The 21,303-nt window shown below is 51.8% G+C and overlaps 1 protein-coding gene across 3 annotated transcripts; it reads right to left on the bottom strand.

Annotated features, from left to right (window-relative positions):
• Positions 1 to 488: 488 nt before the first annotated feature.
• TMEM74B (transmembrane protein 74B) lies at positions 489 to 20,788 on the bottom strand. Of its 3 annotated transcripts, none has more exons than XM_053249109.1 (2): positions 20,693 to 20,788; positions 489 to 14,845 (listed from the first exon to the last, which is right to left on the bottom strand). In XM_053249109.1, exon 2 carries the CDS (start codon positions 14,803 to 14,805, stop codon positions 14,104 to 14,106), a length of 702 nt encoding a protein of 233 aa, XP_053105084.1. In that variant the 5' UTR covers positions 14,806 to 14,845; positions 20,693 to 20,788; the 3' UTR covers positions 489 to 14,103. The 3 variants fall into 3 exon arrangements, with proteins under 3 accessions (XP_053105084.1, XP_053105083.1, XP_053105085.1); XM_053249108.1 differs by lacking the exon at positions 20,693 to 20,788 and adding an exon at positions 19,963 to 20,368; XM_053249110.1 differs by lacking the exon at positions 20,693 to 20,788 and adding an exon at positions 15,456 to 15,936.
• Between the last annotated feature and the right edge of the window lie 515 nt (positions 20,789 to 21,303).

Here is a 21,303-nt window from a genome sequence, read left to right as displayed (position 1 = left end):
GCTGAGAATCCTTGGGCTAGAGAGCAGCAGCCCGGCCACCCCTGCTCTACAGCTTGCAGCCCTTCTTCCTTAGAACTTCCCAGATCTGGAGGATGAGGTAGGGGAGAGGCTTTGGGGGATAGAGTGGCAGCTTAGCATCCGCTTAGTCTGCAGCATGCCCCAAGTTCAATCCCCAGCCAGACAGAGTAGACAATATTGAGTTAGCTGGGCCAATAGTAGGACTCAGCCGGTGGCATCTTCCTATGTGCCTTTGATCTGGCAGTGGTGGATTAGATAAGCTTCTTTCCTCCAGGTGCTGCCAAGCAAGTTCTTTGGCTCTAAACTTGCAACAGGGCACCAGCATGAACGTTTATTCCGGTGGAGCATCCTGGCTCACTTAGGGTCAGCTGTTTCCTCTCCGTGCCCCCTGCATCTTCTGCATGTTGCTCTGAAGCCCTTCCAAAGCCAACTTCGAACAAAAGAAGCAAGGGAAAGGACACAGAAATGAATTGAGTATCACATGATCAACTTTAATTCAACAGAGGAACACAGTGAAAAATGATGGTTGACAAATACACCATTTTGGAAACATTGGCTAAAATACCTCCACTACTACCGACTGGTCTTTTGCTATGAGGCTGACCACACATCAGAAGAAAGATGTTGTTGTGTTGCACAATGCGGACGGCTTGCCTGGCGGGCATGTTGGAAATGAGAATATTTTACAAACTCTGGAAATGAATAATTGCCGTATTCCCCCCACCACCACCTGTGGTTAGCAAAAGAAAACCTCTGTCTCTTGTTGAAATAATCAGGGCCACAGAAGTAACTTCTCCCTTCTCAAGGAGTTAAGGGAAGGGCACAGTTTTATAAGGCAGAGACCCTGATGGCCTCTTTGGCTAACCAGGAACCTGAACGCCCCACTATTAACCAAGCGTGGGCTACCTGGGACATAAGGAAGGACCCCTCACTCTGTGATAGAGCATCTGTGTGGCGTGCACACACAAGGTCCCAGATTGACTTCACTGCATCCTCCAGGACTAGAGGAATCTCAGGACTGGAAAGGCCAAGACCCAGGAGAGCTGCTAGAGTAGGAAGAGAGAATGCTGGGAGAGATTGGGCCATTGGTCTGGCTCAGTATAAGGCAGCTTCATATGCACCTGCATGGGCTTCTGCTTCTCTGGATGCATGGAGGACGATGGTGGAGGCTCTTCCTGCTTGCCTTCCGTACAGCTCCATCCATGTGCCAGAAAGCAGAAGTGGTTGGGCCCCTTCCTAGAAATCTTAGGTAGGCAAGACAAGGATGCTGGCTGGGCTGGGGGAAGAGGAGGCTCAGAGAATGGTGATGGGATAGCACCCGAGAGTGGATGGGAAAGATGGGCCATTGCCATGAATAGTGGAGCGGGCCTGTGGAGGAGCCCATGGAGGAGCAGGAGAAGGGAAAGGAGGGTAGTCCAATGAAGAACAGGAGGGGAAAGGGGGCATTCGGAAATGGCCATACACACAATGCGGAGAACTGGGCGGTCGCTGTGGTGCAGTTGAGGAACGTCAATGCAGTCAGGCCCAAATGTGGGACATCACTGCTGTGCATGGCCCTTCCTGTTCTGATAGGCATGAACATGCACTTCCCATCCAAGGGGTGATGGAATCCCTCCTCTTCCCATCTCCTCTCACCCACTCCAGAACTTCACCTGTGGCATTGGGTGCCAATCACACTCCACAATCCATTGCCCAGGTGGCAGGTCCTCTTATTTATTTTTTTTAACAGACGTACTTGCACATATGCCCAAAGATTTGGACCAAATTTTAAGGGGAAGCCCTGTGCACTGCTCATAGATGGATCTACAGATGTGCTTTGGGGCAAGAAAGACGGAGATATGTGGAAAGCGCTGCTTGAGAATGAAGCTCAGTAACAGTTCATGGCCCAAGAAGGGAGGGCGTAAGTGGGCCAAGCAAGCCTCAGTTGTTTTGTGAGAACGAGGAATGATGGACGTTTCTAGAGGCAACTTGCTTCGCTTAGTCATTTCCCCAAGTAAGATCCGTCCTTCCCCTTCTTCTGAGTTTTTTCTGGAGGCTTAAGGCACAGCTCATCTTTTATTTTATTTTTATTTAAGGTCCGGTATTATCACCAGCCCTGGATAGAGAACAGAGGCAGCTGTTTATTGACTGTGATTTATTCTGTTTTTAAGCCCCTACCAGCATCCCACCCTCTCATTGGCTCATTTAGAGTCTGCAGCAGAGAGTTTTTCACACGGGGCTTCTAAAGCCCTTTAGCTCACATCTCCTCCGGAATGGAGGGGGCATAATCACATATTGGCCAGATTTACTCCGAAGTCCCTGCGAGTTATTGGGGAGGGGAGCAATTCACACACAATTCAGGTTTTTCATTGTGCATTAGTGCAATCCAATTTACATCCGGGGTAAAAAGAAATGCACTTTTTGCATCATTTTTGCGGGGGCAACTTCGAGTTTGCAATAGAGACTCACAGAAAACCTGCAGTGAAGCCTGCTGGGTGAAGAACTCCCAGGTAAAACCAGTGATCTTGTTCTCCTCTCTATTTGGGCTGGACCACTTCAGCCACCTAATGGCGCAGCGGGGAAATGACTCGACCAGCAAGCCAGAGATTGTGGGTTCGAATCCCCGCTGGTATGTTTCCCAGACTATGGGAAAGACCTATATCGGGCAGCAGCTATATAGGAAGATGCTGAAAGGCATGATCTCATACTGTGAGGGAATAGGCAATGATAAACCCTTCCTGTATTCTACCAGAGAAAACCACAGGACTCTGTGGTTGCCAGGAGTCGACACTGACTCAATGGCACACTTTACCTTCACTTCAGATCATGCGTGGGGGCTCACCTGATAGAATACCCCTCTGTACAAGTTCCTTTTCGCTAGAAAACCAGCCTATGGAGGAGAAACCAAGGCTGGTATCCTTTGGCTCTAGTGCAGGGGCTCGTAATCTTGGGTCCCCAGATGTTACTGGACTACAAATCCCAACATCCCAAGGGCTATTGTGGCTGGGGATGATGGGAACTGTAGTCTAGGGATGTGCATGAGCCACGGTTTGATTCAATCACTTTCAGGGAAATTTGAAATGTATCTTAAAGATAAAGGAGAGCAGGTCCCCTTACCTGCTCCCCGGCGCCCCTTTCAGCTTCCTGCTGGGGTGGCATGCATCCCAATAACCACCACCCCTGCACGGCATCAGCAAACACATGGCATCCACACATGCGCGGACACCATGTGTGTGGTTATCATGGCTACTGAGATGCATGCCACTCCAGCAGGAAGCTGAGAGACCTAATCTCCTTTTTCTTAACATTCCCTTTTGAATTTCCCTAAAAGTGCTCGAACTGTGCTTTGAACTGTGGTTCGGGCACATCCCTGCTGTAGTCCAACAACATCTTGGGACCAGGGTTGAGAAGCTCTGCTCTCCGGTATGTTTTAACGCCATCCAGTTGTCCTCTGGAGAAGCAAATGGATTGACCGGCTTCCCCAGTGGAGACTGAAAGGGACATTGCCTGCCTGCACCAAGACATGCATCTGGCCATCGGTGTCTGGCAACCCTTATCTTTTGAAATTCCATCTTCCCCAGACCCTTGGCCACTTCCCACCCCCTCCCCATTTACCCATAGACTTGATTACATCAAGAAAGTGTCTCCAAGACTTCTCTGTATGACCCCACATCCCTCACTGGCTGCTTACACACCAATTATACTTGCTCCTGTTTTGCTGGACGTTATTCGTGGGGTGGAAATTGATCTATTTGATGGGGAGGGTTAGGAATCTTCGTGCAAGAGTTCTCAGCACTCAGGGAAAAAAACCTCTCCAATTCCCGGAGTTCTGTGGGGAAGTGAGAAGCCATGACCGTCAATCCACTCTAAAACCAGTTTTCTCTGAAAATCTATATCAGCTGAATACTGGACGACGACTCCTTTCTGCTCTCTTCAATTAAAATATTGCTGTAGAAATCATTACAAAAAGCATTTCCTTGTGGGGGAAAGATTGTGTCAGATGATGCCCTGCATCTCCCGCTTGAATTGACAGCATGGCTTCCCATTCCCCATCCCAAAGAAAGGAGATCAGGTTGTTGGACTACAACTCCCATCATCCCCAACTGCAATAAACTGCAGGTGATGATGATGGGAGTTGTAGTCCAAGAACAGCTGGAAAGCCTCAGGTTAGCCACCCTGCTGCAGAGGAAATAAAAAGGGCCTTTCTGGCTTGGACCAAAGATATCTTCCATCCAATCTTCCATCTCCAACAGCAAGCAAAAAGATGCTTCTGGGACACTCACAAGAAGGGCCTGGAAAAGAGAGCCATCCCCTGGAATCTGTCCACAACACTTTTGTGTCAGAGGTAGACTGCCTCTTTACAAGGAAGTTCCACTTAGCTATCATGCAGTAGCAGTGGAGGCTAATGAGCCAGGGAGGCACCAAAGGAGGCAGTTCAGGTTGCTACTCGCTCTCCTGCCCTGCCTGAGAGCTGCGCTGCCTTCAGGCTGGCCATTTGTCAGGTAGAGTTACACAGTTAGCCACATCGCTCTACCTGACAAATGGTCCGCCTTCAGGTAGCATGGGGCGGGAGTGAAAAGAGCAACCTGAGCTGTCTCCTTGGCACCCGCCTGGCTCATTAGGACCAATCGCTACTGCGACCATGGCTAATAGCCACAGAGGGATCTGTCCTCCATCCATTTTTCTAATTCTCTTTCAAGGCCATTTGGCTATGGGTAGTGGCTAATGCTGCATCATGTGGCAGTGAATTCCATAAGTTAAATCTACACTGTGTGGAAACAAATTGTCAGTACTGAACCTGCCAATCAGCTTGGTTGAGTAACCCAAGTGCTAAGATGTGAGAAGGTGGGGTGAGAGGGTGGTGGATGGGAATCTATCCACATTGGTCATAATTTTATAAACTTCCTCATAAATTTTATAAATCATTATTTTCCAACTTCACACACACACACACACACACACACACACACACACACACACACACTTACTTATCTGTTGTTGTTGTTTTTTGAGGGGGGGGGGCGTTCCTTGATCTTTAACAATTGCATAGAAGAAGACATTTGTGGCAGGTGCACTGGATACAACATAGGTGTGAAAAAAGCAAAAATATCCCCTTTGATGCAGCTATTAAAGAAAGACAACAAAGAATATGCCTCTGTAGCCCTATCCACACACTATCACCAATGCACATACAATCTGTACACAGTGTGCCCATACAGATCCATACGCAGGCACAGTTCTTCATGCATGACACTCAACACACCCAGAACAGTACACTTCCTATCTGTACGCTGCATTTGAGAGGGCCTGAACCCAGGTTTCCTTTTAAGATGAACACATGTACAACCATTCACACAAACACATTTGCGTGTGTGCAGAGACCTAGATGCACGTACAGCATAATGTTTGAATAGGGCTTATTGCATCTTTTCTTCCTGTCCCTCAATTGTCTGAATTTTCACTTTTCCCATGCAGTGAATTCCTGCCACATACCCATATACAAGTGCTTTATATAACCACATTCCCATGCTGTCTGGTGCCTCTCCCCTGCCCCCCATTTTTTTCATGCTACCTACCTACCTACCTACTTACCTACCTACCTATCTACCTACCTACTTACTTTCTAACTTTACAATCCTTTAAGCACCATCATCTCCAGGGACATACCCACGTCCACTTCCAGAGCATTCAGGAAAACATCGTCCTCCAGTTAGGGGGCATCAGAACCACCACCAACACAATCTGCTTCTGTAGAATAAACATGGCTACTATGTTTATAAACTGCTCTGAGCCATTTTTGGATGGGCGGTATATCAATCAATCAATCAATCAAATAAATAAATAAATAAATAAACCCTGCCCTGCCTTTGTGAAATATATAGTGTGCCCTGTAGCTGCTGTAATCGCAAGCACAATATAGTCAAAGAATCACAGAATGTCCAAGTTGGAGGGGACCTCGAAGGGCTTTTCGTCCAACCTCCTGCCCAGTGCTGGAAACTGCTGCAGCATTCCTGACATTTGGCCACCACCCAGCTTCTGTCTGAAAACCTCCAGGAAATGAGAGCCCACCACAGCATGAGGCAGGCTGTTCCACTGGCAAACCGCTCTTACAGGCAGGAAATTACATCAAGGTTACACACATCTCACAACCCATGGTTCCAGTTTGCGTATCATCTCTGCATGCTAAGACATCTTGCATTCGTCAGCTTGTCAGGGGAGGGAATGGTGAAGCAACCCGATGCTCACCTGACACCCAACTGGAATCAAGCCCCATTCTCAAGGCTATGGCCTGATTCTGTCCTTTTCATTGAGTGTGGGCAATCATGACCATTTCTTATGAATCTGCCCACATGCATTTGGTATATCAAACACCAGCTGTGGGGCTGCATTCCCAAGACACACACACACACACCCCCCCGCATGAAATTGACCTGGCAAATGCATTTCAGGTTGACTGTCTTGGGTCAAAAATGAAACACGTGGATCAGATCCAAAGGAAGAACTTTGGACAAAGAGTGTGCTCTGTCTAGGTCCACTTTGTCATAAAAACAAAAACTTCTGTGGAAAGAGGCGGCTTGTCCTAACCAGCCGGGGGGCGGGGGGGCGGGGGGAGGCAAGAGAAGGTGCTTCCTGGTGGCCGCCCAAGAGCTGGGCTGTCTGCAGGCTGGCCAGTCATCAGGTGGGCCACCTCACCTTGCCTCATGAAAGGGCCGCCCTGATGCAAACCAAGCAGCATGGAAACCATGAGGTATATACCAGCATCTGCAAGTAATGACTGTGCTGATATTGCTCCTGCTTGACCATGGGTTGGTGGAGATCTGAATGAGTGGATATCCTCCTTTCCACCCCTTTAGTGTTCCTCTGGTTTGCTCTGCCCTGTGTTCCCCTCCTCCTAAATTCTGGTTTAGGAAAGCTAAGACATGGGAAATCTAGAATGGATTTCTGGAATGTAGAAATCTAGAATGGAGACTCTAGAATGGATAACTAAAGTGGGTTCTGGAAATGGAGCGCGTGTGATTTGCCACAGCTTTCCTTCTATCAGGGAGGGCCAACCTGACACTCTCCAGCTGCTGTTGGACTATTGTGGCAGTGGGTGATGGGAGTTGTAGTCCAACTACAGCTGAAGAGGCTCAGGTTCTCTGCATTAGTTGTGGATAACAAAATCCTGCACGCTCCCCTCCAAAAAAAGTGCCTATGTAATATAAAAATGAGGGGATAATTCAACTGAAGCAAAGGAAACGAAAGCTGGAGGAAACTATGCATAAAAAGTATTCTTGTGTACAAAACTCAGAAACTTTAAAAATGGAAGAATGGAGAGTTCCTTCATTTCCCTTCGGAAACTAGGTTAGGTTGTTTGGAATGTCAGCATCCAAAAAGGAGACATCCAGGAAACTGAATTCCAGCGGCATGCCTCATGCCAAAGAACCAAAGTCAAAAGATTTGGAAGCATAAACTCACTGCGTGTCTAGTGAAGGAAGCAAGAATGGAAAAATCAATTGCAGCATAAAAGAGGACGGGTTCCAGAGCACTGTGATGTAGTCTTTGATGGCACACCCTCAAATATTTAACAGTATCGATCTAGGAAGCATTCTGTTGGGATGCTAGCACTCCACCAGTTCCACAGACTGTGAGAGCAGAGCAGCACTACACACACGTGCATCAGATAACATGACCTTTGTGTGTCATGACTTCCCCAGAGAATCCTGGGAACTGAAGTTCAGGGACGATGCTGAAAATTAAAGAGCCCTACTATAGCCTCCTTCCCATAACTGCAGTCCCAAGGAGTCTCTGGGCAGAGTGGATTGCTAGTGTAGGGTAGATTTGCCCCCAAAATTCTAGAAGTGGCTGTCGTCCCCTTCCCTGAGCCAGCAGCTTCATGGGATACTTCACTGGAGTTTTCAAGTCCCACGCGCTCTTCTGCAGCAAAATTGCCAGGTAGAAGGTAACATTGACAATCCAGGTGTGGCGTCTTTTCAATAACTTGTTCGCAGGCAGTTTGGATTAAATCTGTGCCTTGCTGTGCATGCCAGATGTTACATGTAAGCATTTGTGGCTGACATCCAGACTACGTTACTCTGTAGTACTACTCAGAAGTAACTCTAAACAACCTAATTTCAATTAGAGCGCCAATGAGGAACTTAGTCAGGGTGTCAACCACTGAATTCACCTCCACTTTGCTTTGTTCTGAACACCTTTGAACTAAGAGCTTCCTGTAACTTGAGAGCTTGCAGATGTTGAGCACTAAAGAGACTTGGCCCCTACAAAAGTTACCGTTTTCTACCCACTAACCGACCTCACACAGAACATCTGTGCGGTATTTGGGGCCGGCGTTTCTTGCCCGGGCTGGTCCTTCCCCCCACTCCCCACCCGCACTTTCTGGCCGGCTTTAGAGCCGGTCCATTCCCTCCTGGTCCGTCTCCTCTTCCTGGTGGTCCAGCCACCTCCTCACCCCGCCGCCACCTCGCCACCGCAGCCGGGCCCGAAACCGCCACCACCGCAGCCGGGCGCGTCGCTGCCTCCCCGTCGCGTCTGGGCCCACCGCCTCCCTCATGCGGTTCCTTCCCAATCGGGCCCCAATTTCTCCGTCCTCGCTCCCATCTTTGCCGGGAACTCTCTCAGCGTGTCGCGAGAGTTCTGCACAAGAGTTCCGCCCTGAAGACACGCATCCCCACGGTGGGTGGCTAAGAGAAATAATTATATAGATTCTGTGGGATGGTCGATACATGTCTGTTGGTTGTAACATAAAAGGATGATTTGCATGTGGGATCAAACCATCACAGGTGAATCACTGCAGGCAGAACATGTGTATCACGCAAAGTCCCACTGGGAGTAGTTCACACATTTTGGCTGGCAGTTATCATATGTTGGCCAATTAAGCGATGAAAGAGCCAGCAATATACCTAATGTCTCCCTCCAAGCAACTATGGGCACAATCCAGTCAGAAGTTCTCCTGCAGACACCCCACTGAAATGAATGGGAGCTGTGCAAGAAAGTTACCCACATATTTAATAGCTTGCCCAAAGAAAACCTACCATCAGTATGCATTCTTTCTGGCCTCGTCAGTTCAGATGCTGCAGATAATCTCTGGCGGGTTTTCCTTTTCCAATTTTGGTATGTATTGGGGTGAAACATTTCCTGTTTCAGTCGGGGAATGGATTTTTGCCATCAGTACAATCTTCAGGGCATCCTTAAGGGATAATATGGCAAGATGGTGACAACGTAATATGGAGCTGATTCCATTAAAGTCCATGCGAAAGAGCTTTACATTTTAATACAAAGCTCAGCGTCTCTCCAACGCCAATCAACGGGGACCTTCTGCAGATCTAATCTCTCTAAGGACTTGAGCTCTTCTGAAGGGCATTTAATCTTATTGAAAGCGAAAGCAATTGATGTTCACTCGACAGGTTTGCGTTTCTGCAGTGCCCTGATGGATGGCGGTCTGTCAGATACCCCAAGGGGATGTTTTAATTCATCCCAGATTATTGTTTCAAGGGAACAAGATTAGAAATTACCATGCTGTGATTCAGGTGATGTTATATTGGTATAATGCCAGTTTGTCCATCCTGAGGTTCTCCAGCTGTTGTTGGACTACAATTCCCATCACCCCTAGTTAGAATAAATTGCAGCTGGAGATGATGGTCATTGTAATACAACAGCCTCAGGCTGACCATCCCTGGTATGTCTGTCCTGATCATCTGTAAAGTGTGTGGGGGTGTGTGTACAATTTTAAGTGTTAAAAAGGCACGTGGAGATTGTTGAGCCTTCCTCTGCCTGACCTTTCACCCCCTACATCCCCACACACATAAAGGGAGGAGAGCTGGCCTTGTGGTAGCAAGCATGAATTGTCCCCTTTGCTAAGCAGGGTCTGCCCTGGTTTGCATTTGAATGGGAGATGCACGTGAGCACTGTCAGATATTCCCCTTAGGGGATCAGGGGGCCACTCTGGGAAGAGCACCTGCATGCTTTCCAGGTTCCCTCCCTGGCAGCATCTCCAAGACAGGGCTGAGAGAAGCTCCTGCCTGCAGCCTTGGAGAAGCCACTGCCAGTCTGGGTAGACAGTACTAAGCTAGATGGACCAAGGGTTTGACTCAGTAGAAGGCAGCTTCCTATGTTCCTATAATATTGTGGTGCTTTTCTTCAAGTCAGGATCAATCCTGACACTGGAATCCAACTGGGCAAAAATCCACCTCAGAGGAGAGACTCCAGGGAGAAAAGCCACCCCTAGTGGCTAGGTTCAGAAACCCCTGGCTGAACTATGCCTCTGAGAGAGCCAGCAATAGACATGCCTGTGTGCACTGACCCTCTCTCTCCCTCCCAACAACTATGGGCACAACCCAATGGGAAGGTCTCCTGCACATGCCCCCTTGAAATGAGTGGGAGCTGTGCACAGTGGTTACCCATCTGTTTGATAGCTTACCCAAAGAAACCCGACCATCAAAATGGATTCCTTCTGTCCTAGTCATTTCAGACTTGCCATCTCCTTTGGGCAATTTCCGCTGCTTCCTCCCAGACCCCACTCTATACACGATTGGAACTGACCTACATTTAAAGACCCAGGTTGGCTGTGTCGTCGTGCGTTGTTGTGCTGTGAGCACAACCAGACCTGCGACAGGAACTGCTGCAGAACAGCCAGGCCACTGCATGTCACGATGGAAGTCCGGAGAGTCGTGCAGACATTCTCAAGGGTAGGGGTGGATAACCAGCAGCCTGAGGTTCACCTCTGCCCTCTAGCCCAGGTTTTGTGGACTGCCAGTCCTAGCCGTATGGTAAAGTAGAGGGCTCTCATGCTAAGGCACAGCGGGTGGGGGCGGGGGGAGGGGGGTCTTCTTCTGGGGATCCCAGCAACCCAGCTCCACCACCTCACCTCCCTTCCAGCTCCCACCCCACAACTGCTCTGCCCCCTTTGGAGCCTGGCACTGATCTCTGCAGTTCAAGGGCGCCCTCTAGGCTGCAGTACCAACCCGCCTGAGCTGCCTGTCAGCTGACCCCCCAAGGGCCAATGGCGACCCAGCAGGCACTATAAAGCCCGGGCTGCAGAGCTCGCGTCTTCATCCAAGAGTTTCCTCTCTAGCATAAGGATGCTGCCTGGACTGCAGTGCCCCCCTGTTACTGAGTGTTGCCTTGACATCTGCCTTCTGGGAACAACAGCCCTGCTTCTGCCCACCCCCCACGAAACCCTCTCATGATGCCTTGAATCTTGACCTCTGCCTGTTTGGGGCCATGTACTCCCTTGGTCCATTTGGATGGGCAGCCAGCTGCCTGAAGCCTGGCCTCACCAAGGCCTGACACAAACACAGGGAAGCAGGAGGAGCCATGGGTTGAACCCCATCCCCGCCGGCAGCTGCAGCTTCCATGGACTTCAGTGGAATAAGCCCAGTCTCCTGCCCCAGATATCCAGTACTGGTGCTCTGATGTGGAGACTCTGACCCTGCTCCAAAGCTACATGGCTGGCTGGAGGACGCTGAAGGCTCTTTTCTTCGAGAGAACACTTGCATTTTGTTTCAACCAAGCAAGTTTCTAGCCCTTAAGGCTGCAAAGGTCGACTGGAGAGCTTCTAGATAATACCTTTTAGATGTTCGTTTGGGTGGAGGTGGAGACAGGTCACCTCAGCCCAGAATATGACTTCTGAAATGTCCCCAGGTATCATCCAGAAGCCCTCCAGCCTACCTGTGCCGCCTTAAGGGCTAGCAACTTGTTCTGTTAAAACAAAAGCTGAGGTTCTCTAGATGTTGTATCCTGTGCCCAATGACCACGATACAGTTGTCAAAAAGTGGAGTATGCAGAGTAATGATGCATCCTTCCTACAACCTTCTCTTTCCTACTTATCTCTGGGCAACTGCTTAGTGGCTTAGCTAAACTGTCTGAAACAAGGCTAAACACAGGTACCGTCAATGGGAATCCCAATTATTCTTAACTGAAGCCATGTTGATGACTCCGCTCACACATGAATGGACCGAGGAAGCCTGTTTAAGGCCAGCACCAGGAGGGGGGGGGCAAGCACCCTCTCAGACACATAGTTTGCTCCCCAGTGGGCCCCCCATTTCTGTTTCAGAAATCTAACTTGTGGGACACAGCTTGCCCATCTATAAATGCACTTTGCCCCTTCTGTGAACATAAAGAGCAGCCCTGCTGGATCAGGCCCAAGGCCCATCTAGTCCAGCATCCTGTTTCACACAGTGGCCTACCAGATGCCTCTGAGAAGCCCCCGGGCAAGAGGTGAGGGCCTGCCTTCTCTCCTGTTGTGGCTCCCCTGCAACTGACGTTTAGAGGCATCTTGCCTCTGAGGCTGGAGGAGGCCTCTAGACCCCAGACTATAGCTCTCCCTCAGTTTTTTTTTCCTGGTGCCGCCATTGTGCCTGTTTGCCCCACCCCTGACCTCCACACATCCATTTCCACAGGGACCTCTACATGGACACCCAAACTGGAGAGGGAGGTTCACATGTGGGGAGCCTGGGTGCATTCAGAGGTGCATGCACAGGGTTGCCTGCAGATCTCGACAAGCCTGCTTCCCACCAGCACCGAGGCCTGAACTGCCCATGCAGCGGAATGAAGTGACCAAGTGTTGAAGTGGCAGCTGGGAGTGATGGGAGTTGTAGTCAACAACATCTGGGAATCCCTGTTACAGGGAAGACAGCTCCCTATATACTCCAGCAATCTGAGCTCAGTTTGCTGCATATGCAGTTCCAACCTGATGACCCAGCAGGACTTTTCTCATGCTCTCCATCTCCAGTTACTATTGAAACAATATCCTGCCCTCCCCTTTCCAATTATAACGTTATCGCCAGTACAAGGGGTGGGCGGAAATCTAAGGCAAGTTTTAAAGGCAGATAAATCTGGCAGGAGCAATTTGATGGCATTCAGTGTGATGGTGTCTTCCCTTGGTTCACTGCAGGCTCAAACACTGTGCAATCTGTATTTCCTGGGACATGGCTGCACATTTTAGAATTTGGCTGAGAACAGCAATTTTTCTCCCCAGCAGCCGTACCTTTTAGAGGTCACCTTCTCTTGGGCCATCTGAGTTATTTCCATTTTAAGACTTCCTGCTGACACACTTGCCTCTCCACTGGCCTCATGCTGGCCTTCATTAATGTTTCATGCTTTGTATCCAAGATGTAATTTTATCTCCTAATTGCAGTGAAGGTTTTTGACATCAAAGGAAGGTGACTTGGTAGAAACAGGCTCCTCACTAACAAGGAAAATGACTGGAGGTTGTTGCCATTTGCTTCCTTCTCCTTTTTACCAAAGACAGAGGAAGGTTTTGAAAGTGGCATTCTTGAGATGCAGGACTTGGGTTTGCTGGTGTGGGTTGTGTGCTTATGAGTCAGCCAGTGGGTTTTCCACTAAGGTTTTACTTGCACAATGAAGGTGTGTTAGAAATGCAAACATTGTGATGCAACGAGACCTTAGACCAAGAAAGATCGTACAAACAGCATCACATCCGAATGCATTCTTCTGGCCTTTTGCTGGGAAGATGGGTGGCGAGGTTTGGCAGTACATATCTTACAGACTGAACTATTGCTAACAGGTTGTTGGCCGCAGAAAAATCCAGTAGCCTAGCTGCAAAGTACAGGCCTTAAACTGTGCTTGCAGTATATAAATAAATGCAAAGAGGATTGATATGTAACTTTGGCTCTGTTTCTCCAGCATAGACTATTTGGTTGTATGACAGTCAAAGAGCTAAAGCGAGTAAATCTCAGAACTGTACATAGCACAGAAAACTTGCAGGAGGCTCAGATGTTTTCTTTGAAATCTAGACTCGGTGCCTCAGAAAGAAATTCCTACTCCAGTGGAATAGAAAGTAACATTTAATGTCCCAAAGGTTGTTCCTGTGGACTTCTTGCTGTGTGTGTGTTAGCAAATGAGGGATCATCAGTTTATGCCTGAGACTGGACTGAAACAGCTTCCTGGCATGAATGTGTTGTAGGATGTGAAATTCCCAATTTTTTCCCCCCTGATCTTCTTTGAGGTATGAAGTTATCGCTAAATATGACCACTGGACCTTTTTTTTAAAAAAAAAAATCTAGAACACATTTTCTTTGACCACAGAACTTTAAACAGAAGCAGGAAGGGCCCTGTCAGACATGACACTGATATTGCGATGAAATATCAGCAGTTCTGGTGGCTGCTTGCAGCTTCCGTCATCTGAATGACCTCATTCTCAACCAAGGTTTGCCCCCCTTCTCCATTAAGCTGCCTCATCCTCAGGTTTATCGATCCATAGGTCTTCCGGGGAGCCCTGGAAGCTGGGAAGGTCCTCCTCCTATAGAGCTCCCCTTTGTAAATAGAGACCATCAGGAGCATGGAGAGAAGCATCCCCCCTAAAGTCAACAGCCCCAAGCCGGCGATGATGCACTTGTCCAAGTGGGAACCCAGCTGTGCATAATACATCTCCAGCCTTTCCATCTCCCTGGCAGAGACCGAATCTGGGTTGACCCGTGCCTCCCGTGGGATGCTGTAGGCAACAATCACCAGCAAAATCCCACTCACCAAGAAGACCAAAGCCAAAATGAAGCCGTAGTCCACGGAGTTGCCGCTTGCGTCCGACAAAGGGCCATCCTCTGACCTTGGAGAGAGGTCCCCCCTAGGGGGAGCTGTGTGGTCCCGGAGACTGCTTGCAGGGCCTTGACCACTCCGGAAGGAGGTTTCAGCCTCCTCTTCTTCCTCTTCCTCCTCACCCTGGTAGGAGGCATTCTCAATTCCTGTGCTGGGATCTGTCCATGGTGCTGAAGGCCCTCCTTGTGGGGCTCTTCGGCTGGGCCCTGGACCATTCTCCAAGACTGTCAGTTCCAGGGGCTGTGAGGATGCCATTGGGATGCAGGCCCCTGGGTCATCCCTGTCAGCACTTCACCTGCCAGGAGAGAAGGACAAGGGGACATGGATCGATGAGAAGCTGAAGGCTGTGTGCTCAGGTCTCCACCCACTGAATCCTCCTCCTCACCAATCGCACCTCTCAAACGCCCCATGTCAGAATCCACCCTGGAACAACTTCTGAGCCTGAGGAATCCTGATCAGATGAGCCTGATATATCTTCAGAAGATGCAGCCCTGGCCAAGGAACCCCCAAGCATGGGCCCCAGTCCCCGATGACCAGAAACCTCTGTCGAAGCCCCCTTCTAGAACCACCCCAGGAATCATCCCTCACCATCCAGGCAGATGATCCCAAGGACACCCACCCCAGGGGAGGACCCTGAACCGCCACAGCCCTCCACTTCCCCAGCACCACGACTTCCCCTGAAAGACCCAGCTCACACTATGACACCACCACCACCCAAGAACCAGCAGGCCTAGAGGGGCTCCAAGAATGGATCTCAACCCCCAGACACCCCAAGGACTCCCCTCCAAGTCCCCGAACTTGAAGGCACCATGGGACCCAAGAAACACTTAGCAGAAAAGAAAGAGCACTCTTGTGGCTACCAATGGGTCTCCTCAAGAGCAGGATTAAACAGAAGGGCTACTTACGCATCAGATGTTTGCTGCGGACAGGCAGGAAAGGGCAGCATTCTTTCTAAGCTTAGTGAAGCCACTTTCTGCACCAGGTGCCTTGCTGGCAACACCTGCTCGCTCTGAGACCTTGCTCTTGAGCCCCGCTCCCCATGCCAGCTTTACGCAAGGCTGCCATGCTTCTGGTTCTTCCCTTGCCACCCAGTATTTCCAAAGGACCCCCTGTGGATGGCGACTCGAGGGGCTCTTCCAGAACACCAGGCCTTGTACAAGGGCCTTCCCTGCTCACCATCTGAGACCACAACATCATCTGCCCCCCCCCCCACAAGAGCATCCGTGCACTTGGTGCACAACATCCTGATGATTCGGGGCATTCCTGACCTGAACCCAGTTCTTTAATATATGCTTCTATTCCCCTCCCAAGAAGTCTCCAGTTCCCAGACTCTGCGGGTGCTCAACCATCCCACAGCAGAGGAGTTTCTCCGTGCTCAGCTGCATTTCCTTCCCACACCCTACCCGTTCCCAGCTCTTCTCCATCCCCACCCTACCCTCTCTCTCTTCCGGAGACCCACAGCCCACCAGAGAACACGGCTTCCGCTCTTTACTCATGGGAAGTTCAGTGCTGCTCATACTGCCTCTCTCAGCTCACCTTCATTTGGAGAACGGTCAGATTCCCCAGACCCACCTTTTCTGGGGAGCTTTTGACTCAACCCTTTATTCTCCTCCCCAGCTCAAAGTGAGCCCAAGTGTAACTCACTTCGGTTCTGCTTCTTATTCTCACTTTTAACCTCTCCTTGAAATATAGACTGGGAACTCCTTGGGACAGCAGTCAGGCTTCCTACACCTGCCCCCCACCATCTTTCTATTATTCTTTAAACCAAATATTCAGCATAATATTGATTGATTGACTGAAACAGTGGCATGGACAGAGAGGGGGCTGCAGCAAGTAGTAGTAGTAGTAGTAGTAGTAGTAGTAGTAGTAGTAGTAGTAGCAGTAGCAGTAAAAGCAGCACCAGCAGTTATAGTCACACCCTTCCCTCAATCATCCTGCGCTTCCATCAAGCAATTCAGGGCCTTATACTCGCTTTTATCTTTTGGCAGATTAGGCCAAGACAGAGTGTCCAGCCCATGGTTACCCAGTGCACCAGATTTCAACCCGATTTGACTCTGGTTGGAAGAATCCCTGCTTATGAGTAAGCAGGGATTTCAACCAGAGTCAAATCGGGTTGGAATCTGGTTGACCCAAATCCACCCCGCTGACGTTCACTTCCACACTGGCTCTGCTGGGATATCCCCAGGGAACGGGATGACCTTTGCAGCTGTGAGGGAAGGTCCTCTGTGTCATTCCTGACTGTAGCTGGGTGGGTGGGTGAGTCGGGGTCTCCTCTTGGGCATCCCATCCTGGGTTGCTGCTCGGGTGCACCCTGGCACTGGCCCTGCTCTGTCCTTCCTCAGGTCTGTGAGTGGGACCCAGCATTGATCTGCACGGCCCCATCTCTTTGGGGAAAGAGACTTGACAAAATGTTGTGAAGGAAGCAGCTGGGCAAACACCTCTTGCAAACAGAGCTTCAGCGTAAAGGTCACCAGAAAGGGAGGTGCAGGAGGAGGTTGTTCTTGTACACTCACTCAGGCACACACGCAGACGCAGACCCAGACACACTGCATCACACAAGACGTCCACAGAAGTGGTTCACAAACATGGCAGCTGAGTGTACTGCAGAATTAATCTATCTGCATAACATCAAGATGGGGAAAGGGAGTTCCTGGAAGTAAGCCACGCAGTAGGCTTCTGGGGAGGGGGGTGGAAATAGACAAAGGCTGGTATTGCCCAACCCATGGGAAGCATGAGAGAGAGTTCCATCAGTGTCTATGATGATGGCTAGATGGAGCGTCCATGCTCCAAGACCTGAAGCCTGCCCCATGCGCTGGCAGGCTCTCCTTGCTGGAGGATTTCAAACATAGGCTGCATGACCCTGTGTCAGGGGTACTGTTACATAAGAACAGCCCTGATGGATCAGGCCCAAGGAGGACCATCTAGTCCAGCATTCTGTTTGCCACAGTGGCCCACCAGATGCCTCTGAGAAGCCACAAGCAGGAGTTGAGGGCATGCCCTCTCCCCTGCTGTTACTCCCCTGCAACTGGTATTCAGCAGCATCATGCCTTTGAAGCTGGAGGTGGCCTGTAGCCCTCCAACTAGTAGCCATTGATAGACCTCTCCCCATGAAGTTATCCAAACCCTTCTTAAAGCCATCTAGGTTGTTGGCTGTCACCACATCTTGTGGCAGAGAATTCCAGAAGTGGATTATGCATTGTGTGAAAAAATACTTCCATTTGTTGGTCCTAGAACTCCTGGCAATCAATTTCATGGGATGACCCCTGGTTCCAGTGTGATGTGAGAGGGAGAAGAATTTTTCTCTATCCACTTTCTCCACTCAGTGCATGATTTTATAGACCTCAGTCATGTCTCCCCGGAGTCGTCTTTTTTCTAAACTAAATAGCCCCAGGTGTTGTAGCCTTGCCTCATTAGAAAGGTGCTCTAGGCCCCTGATCATCTTGGTTGCCCTCTTCTGCACCTTTTCCAGTTCAACAATGTCCTTTTTTAGATGTGGTGACCAGAATTGTACGCAGTACTCCAGGTGTGGCCACACCATAGTTTTGTATAAGGGCATTATAATATTAGCAGTTTTATTTTTAGTCCCCTTCTCAATTATCACTAGCATAGAACTGGCTTTTTTCACAGCTGCCGCACATTTAGTTGACACTTTCAATAAGCTGTCCACCACGACCCCAAGATCCCTCTCCTGGTCAGTCACCGACAGTTCAAATCCCATCAGCGTATACTTAAAGTTGGGGGTTTTCGTCCCCATGTGCATCACTTGACACTTGCTAACTTTGCCTGTTGCCACTTCCTGCTCTAGTTGGTTGGACAAGAACCAGGGTTCCCAGGCTTGGGTACCCAGATAATGATGGGTGGACATTGTTGGATGGCAATTCCAATTGTCTCAGCTGTTGAGGCTGGGGATGATTGGAGCTGTAGCTCATTATCTGGCATTCGGCACCTTCGGCCTGTGTGGTGGGGGCCAGTCCAGCACCTTCAGCCATTGTGACTGGGGGTGACAGGTCAACATTCGGGGAGCTCTCCTTCTATGGGAAGAGAGCTGTTCTTGTGGTAGCAAGCATGAATTGTTCCTTTGCTAAGCAGGGTCTGCCCTGGTTTGCATATGAATGGGAGTCCTCAGTATGTGTGAGCACTGTATGATCTTCCCCTTAGGGGATGGGGCCGCACTGGGAAGACCACCTGCCTGCTTGCATGCAGAATGTTCCAAGCTCCCTCCCTGGCAGCATCTCCAAGATAGGGCTGAGAGAGATTCCTGCCTGCAACCTTGGAGAAGCCACTGCCAATCTATGTAGACAATACTCAGCTAGATCGACCAAGGGTCTGACTCAGTATATGGCAGTTTCCTATGTCCCCATGACCCAAGGATGGGAACCCCTGGGGTAGAAGACCTTCGTCCCTTCCAGCTCTCAGAATGAATGAAGCAATTCACCTCCAATACCAGCTGGCTGGGGGACAACAGCAAAACAGGGCTTTTGTCTTCAAGCGCTGCTTGCATGCCTGGAAACATTTTGCTGGTCAGTATGAGAGGCAGGATTCTGGACTTGGCCCGATCCAGGCAAGTTTTTCTTAGGTGCTGTGAAATGGAGCCCAGCTGTGACTAACTTTGGCTGGATTGTGCCCACTATGTGCGCTTCTGTACTCTGGTCTTCCGTTACACACACATACACACGCCCCACTGTTTTAGGGTTGTGACTCACTCTGACCCACACAGCTGCTCTGTGCCATGTCGCCTGCTTACCAACACTCCTTTTCCATACAGACACTGACCAGACCAGCGAATGGCCTGGGCCCACCTGAGGCTGTGGTGCTGCCAGACGCCCAGCAGCTGATCAGCGTCCAGTGCCCGGACAGGCCACCGCCCTGCCCCATCAGAGCTCTCCAGAGGAAAATCCAGCCATAGCCTTGGAAACAAATGCACAGTCTCCGGGCTCACAGCAGCGCCTAGTGTCACTCTCACGCCCACACCTCCTCCTTGCCTTCTGGGCTCTATAGTAGCCGCGGGGGGGCGGATTCCATGGCTGCCGCTGCCGCTGCCGCACACGCCCTCCACGCAGGCAAAGGACGAATTACTCCAGGGCTCCCTGGCTCTCTTCCCCAACCTCGCCCCGCTCAAGGACTGACTCTGAGGGTAGGCTTGGGCTGTTGTTGCATCTCCCCACCACCACCACGCCCTCACACACACACACACACGGCTCCTACGTGCAGTGAAGGATTACTTCATTGCTGCGCTGCTCTCGCCCCCGCCCCCCCCCCCGCCTTCGCCCCAGATGAGCATCCTCCCCTCTCTCCCCCTCCGCCGCCCGCCCTGCAACCCCGGCCAGCTCTCCGGCTGCTGCCCTCGAACCACCACCAGCAGGCGCCCAGAGGGCTGGCGGATGGGCGCTCTCCCTCCCGACCCCGACCTACCTGTCCTTGCCCGGCGGCCCTCCTGCCTGGCTGCCTCGGGGCGCATGCTGCCTGGCTGGGGACATCCAGCACTAGGTCTTCCTAGCTGGCGTGCCCCACTGCAAGCGACCATGGGTGCTCTGGGGCGGGCTCCGCCTCCTGCTGCTGCTGCTGCTGCTGCTGCTGCGATGGTGGCTCGCAGCCGCTGGGCCAGCCCGGGACGGAGGGGCGGGCGCTTGGCTTGACCATGCAGGAAGCCCGCGGCGGCGCCCCCTGGCGGCGGGCCGGGGCTGGCGGGCAAGGCGTGGCGGGCTGGGCGGGCGCTGTCCGTTCAGCACCACGGCGTGGCCAGCCCGCGGCCCCTCTGCGGGCGGGGGTCCCGCTTCCTCCCTTCTCCTCCCTCCCCGCCGCCGCCGCCACCCTGCCCCGCACGGTCAGCTCTCCCTCCCAGCCCGCCCACCTCCTCCGTGCTTTGGCGATGCAGCCTCCCCGTTGGGGCGGGGAAGCGAGCGAGGACTGGAACCCCCCCCCCCCCCAGGAAGAAGGGCGGGCTAAGCTCGGGCTGCCCAGTGCCCACCCTCGCCCCACCTCTCCCCCCCCCCACCCCAGCCCGGCCTCGGCGCGGGGCGGAGGAGGCTGCAGCGCGATCGCCGCCAATGCTCTGGCTGCGCCTGCTCCGCAATCGGCTGCCGACCCGCCTGCCGCAGAAGCCGCTGGCTGGCGGGAGGGGGGCGCCGCTGAATCTCCTCACCTCGCCCCCGGCGGCGGCGGCGGCCTGACGCTCGCTGCAAGCCGCAGGCAACGGAGGGGCGGGGTCACCCCTCTCCCGGCGCCCCCGCCCTCTCCCCCGACTCCGGAGCAGAAGGAAGGCGCGCTCGCGAGGGAGAGACCCCCACTCTTCGCCACCTGCCCATCCAGCCGGGCCGGGCGGCGGCTCCCGCCAGGCGAGGAGGGCGAAGGGTCTGCGGACTCAGCGGGCCGGGGGAAGGGCCGTGCCTGCCGGCGGGCCTGGGCCTTGGGGAAAGGGGATCGAAGCCCGCAAGGCCTGAGCGCTGCAGAAGTGCCCGCAGCAGCCGCCAGCGACCTTCAGAGGCGGCCGCATGGCAGGGGGCGGGCGGGGGGGGGGAGAGGAGCCCCATGGAGCTGGGGTGGGGAGCCCCGCTCTCCTCTCCAGTGGACCGTCGACCGGTTAGGGTTAGGGTCAGCGGAGCCCGGGGGTCAGACTGGCGGGGGAGGAAAGGCAAGTGTCTGGGGCGCAGCAGGGTGGAGAAGGGAAGCTGGAGGGCGCGCAGCGAGCCGTGGGCAGGCAGGCCTGGGGCTGCTGGATGATCAGAGGGGCCTCCGCCCTGGGGCTTCCGCATT

The sequence above is a fragment of the Hemicordylus capensis genome, chromosome 4 (genome assembly GCF_027244095.1).
Source record: "Hemicordylus capensis ecotype Gifberg chromosome 4, rHemCap1.1.pri, whole genome shotgun sequence".
Taxonomy (NCBI): Eukaryota; Metazoa; Chordata; class Lepidosauria; order Squamata; family Cordylidae; genus Hemicordylus; species Hemicordylus capensis.
This window is presented reverse-complemented; position numbering and strand designations above follow the sequence as displayed.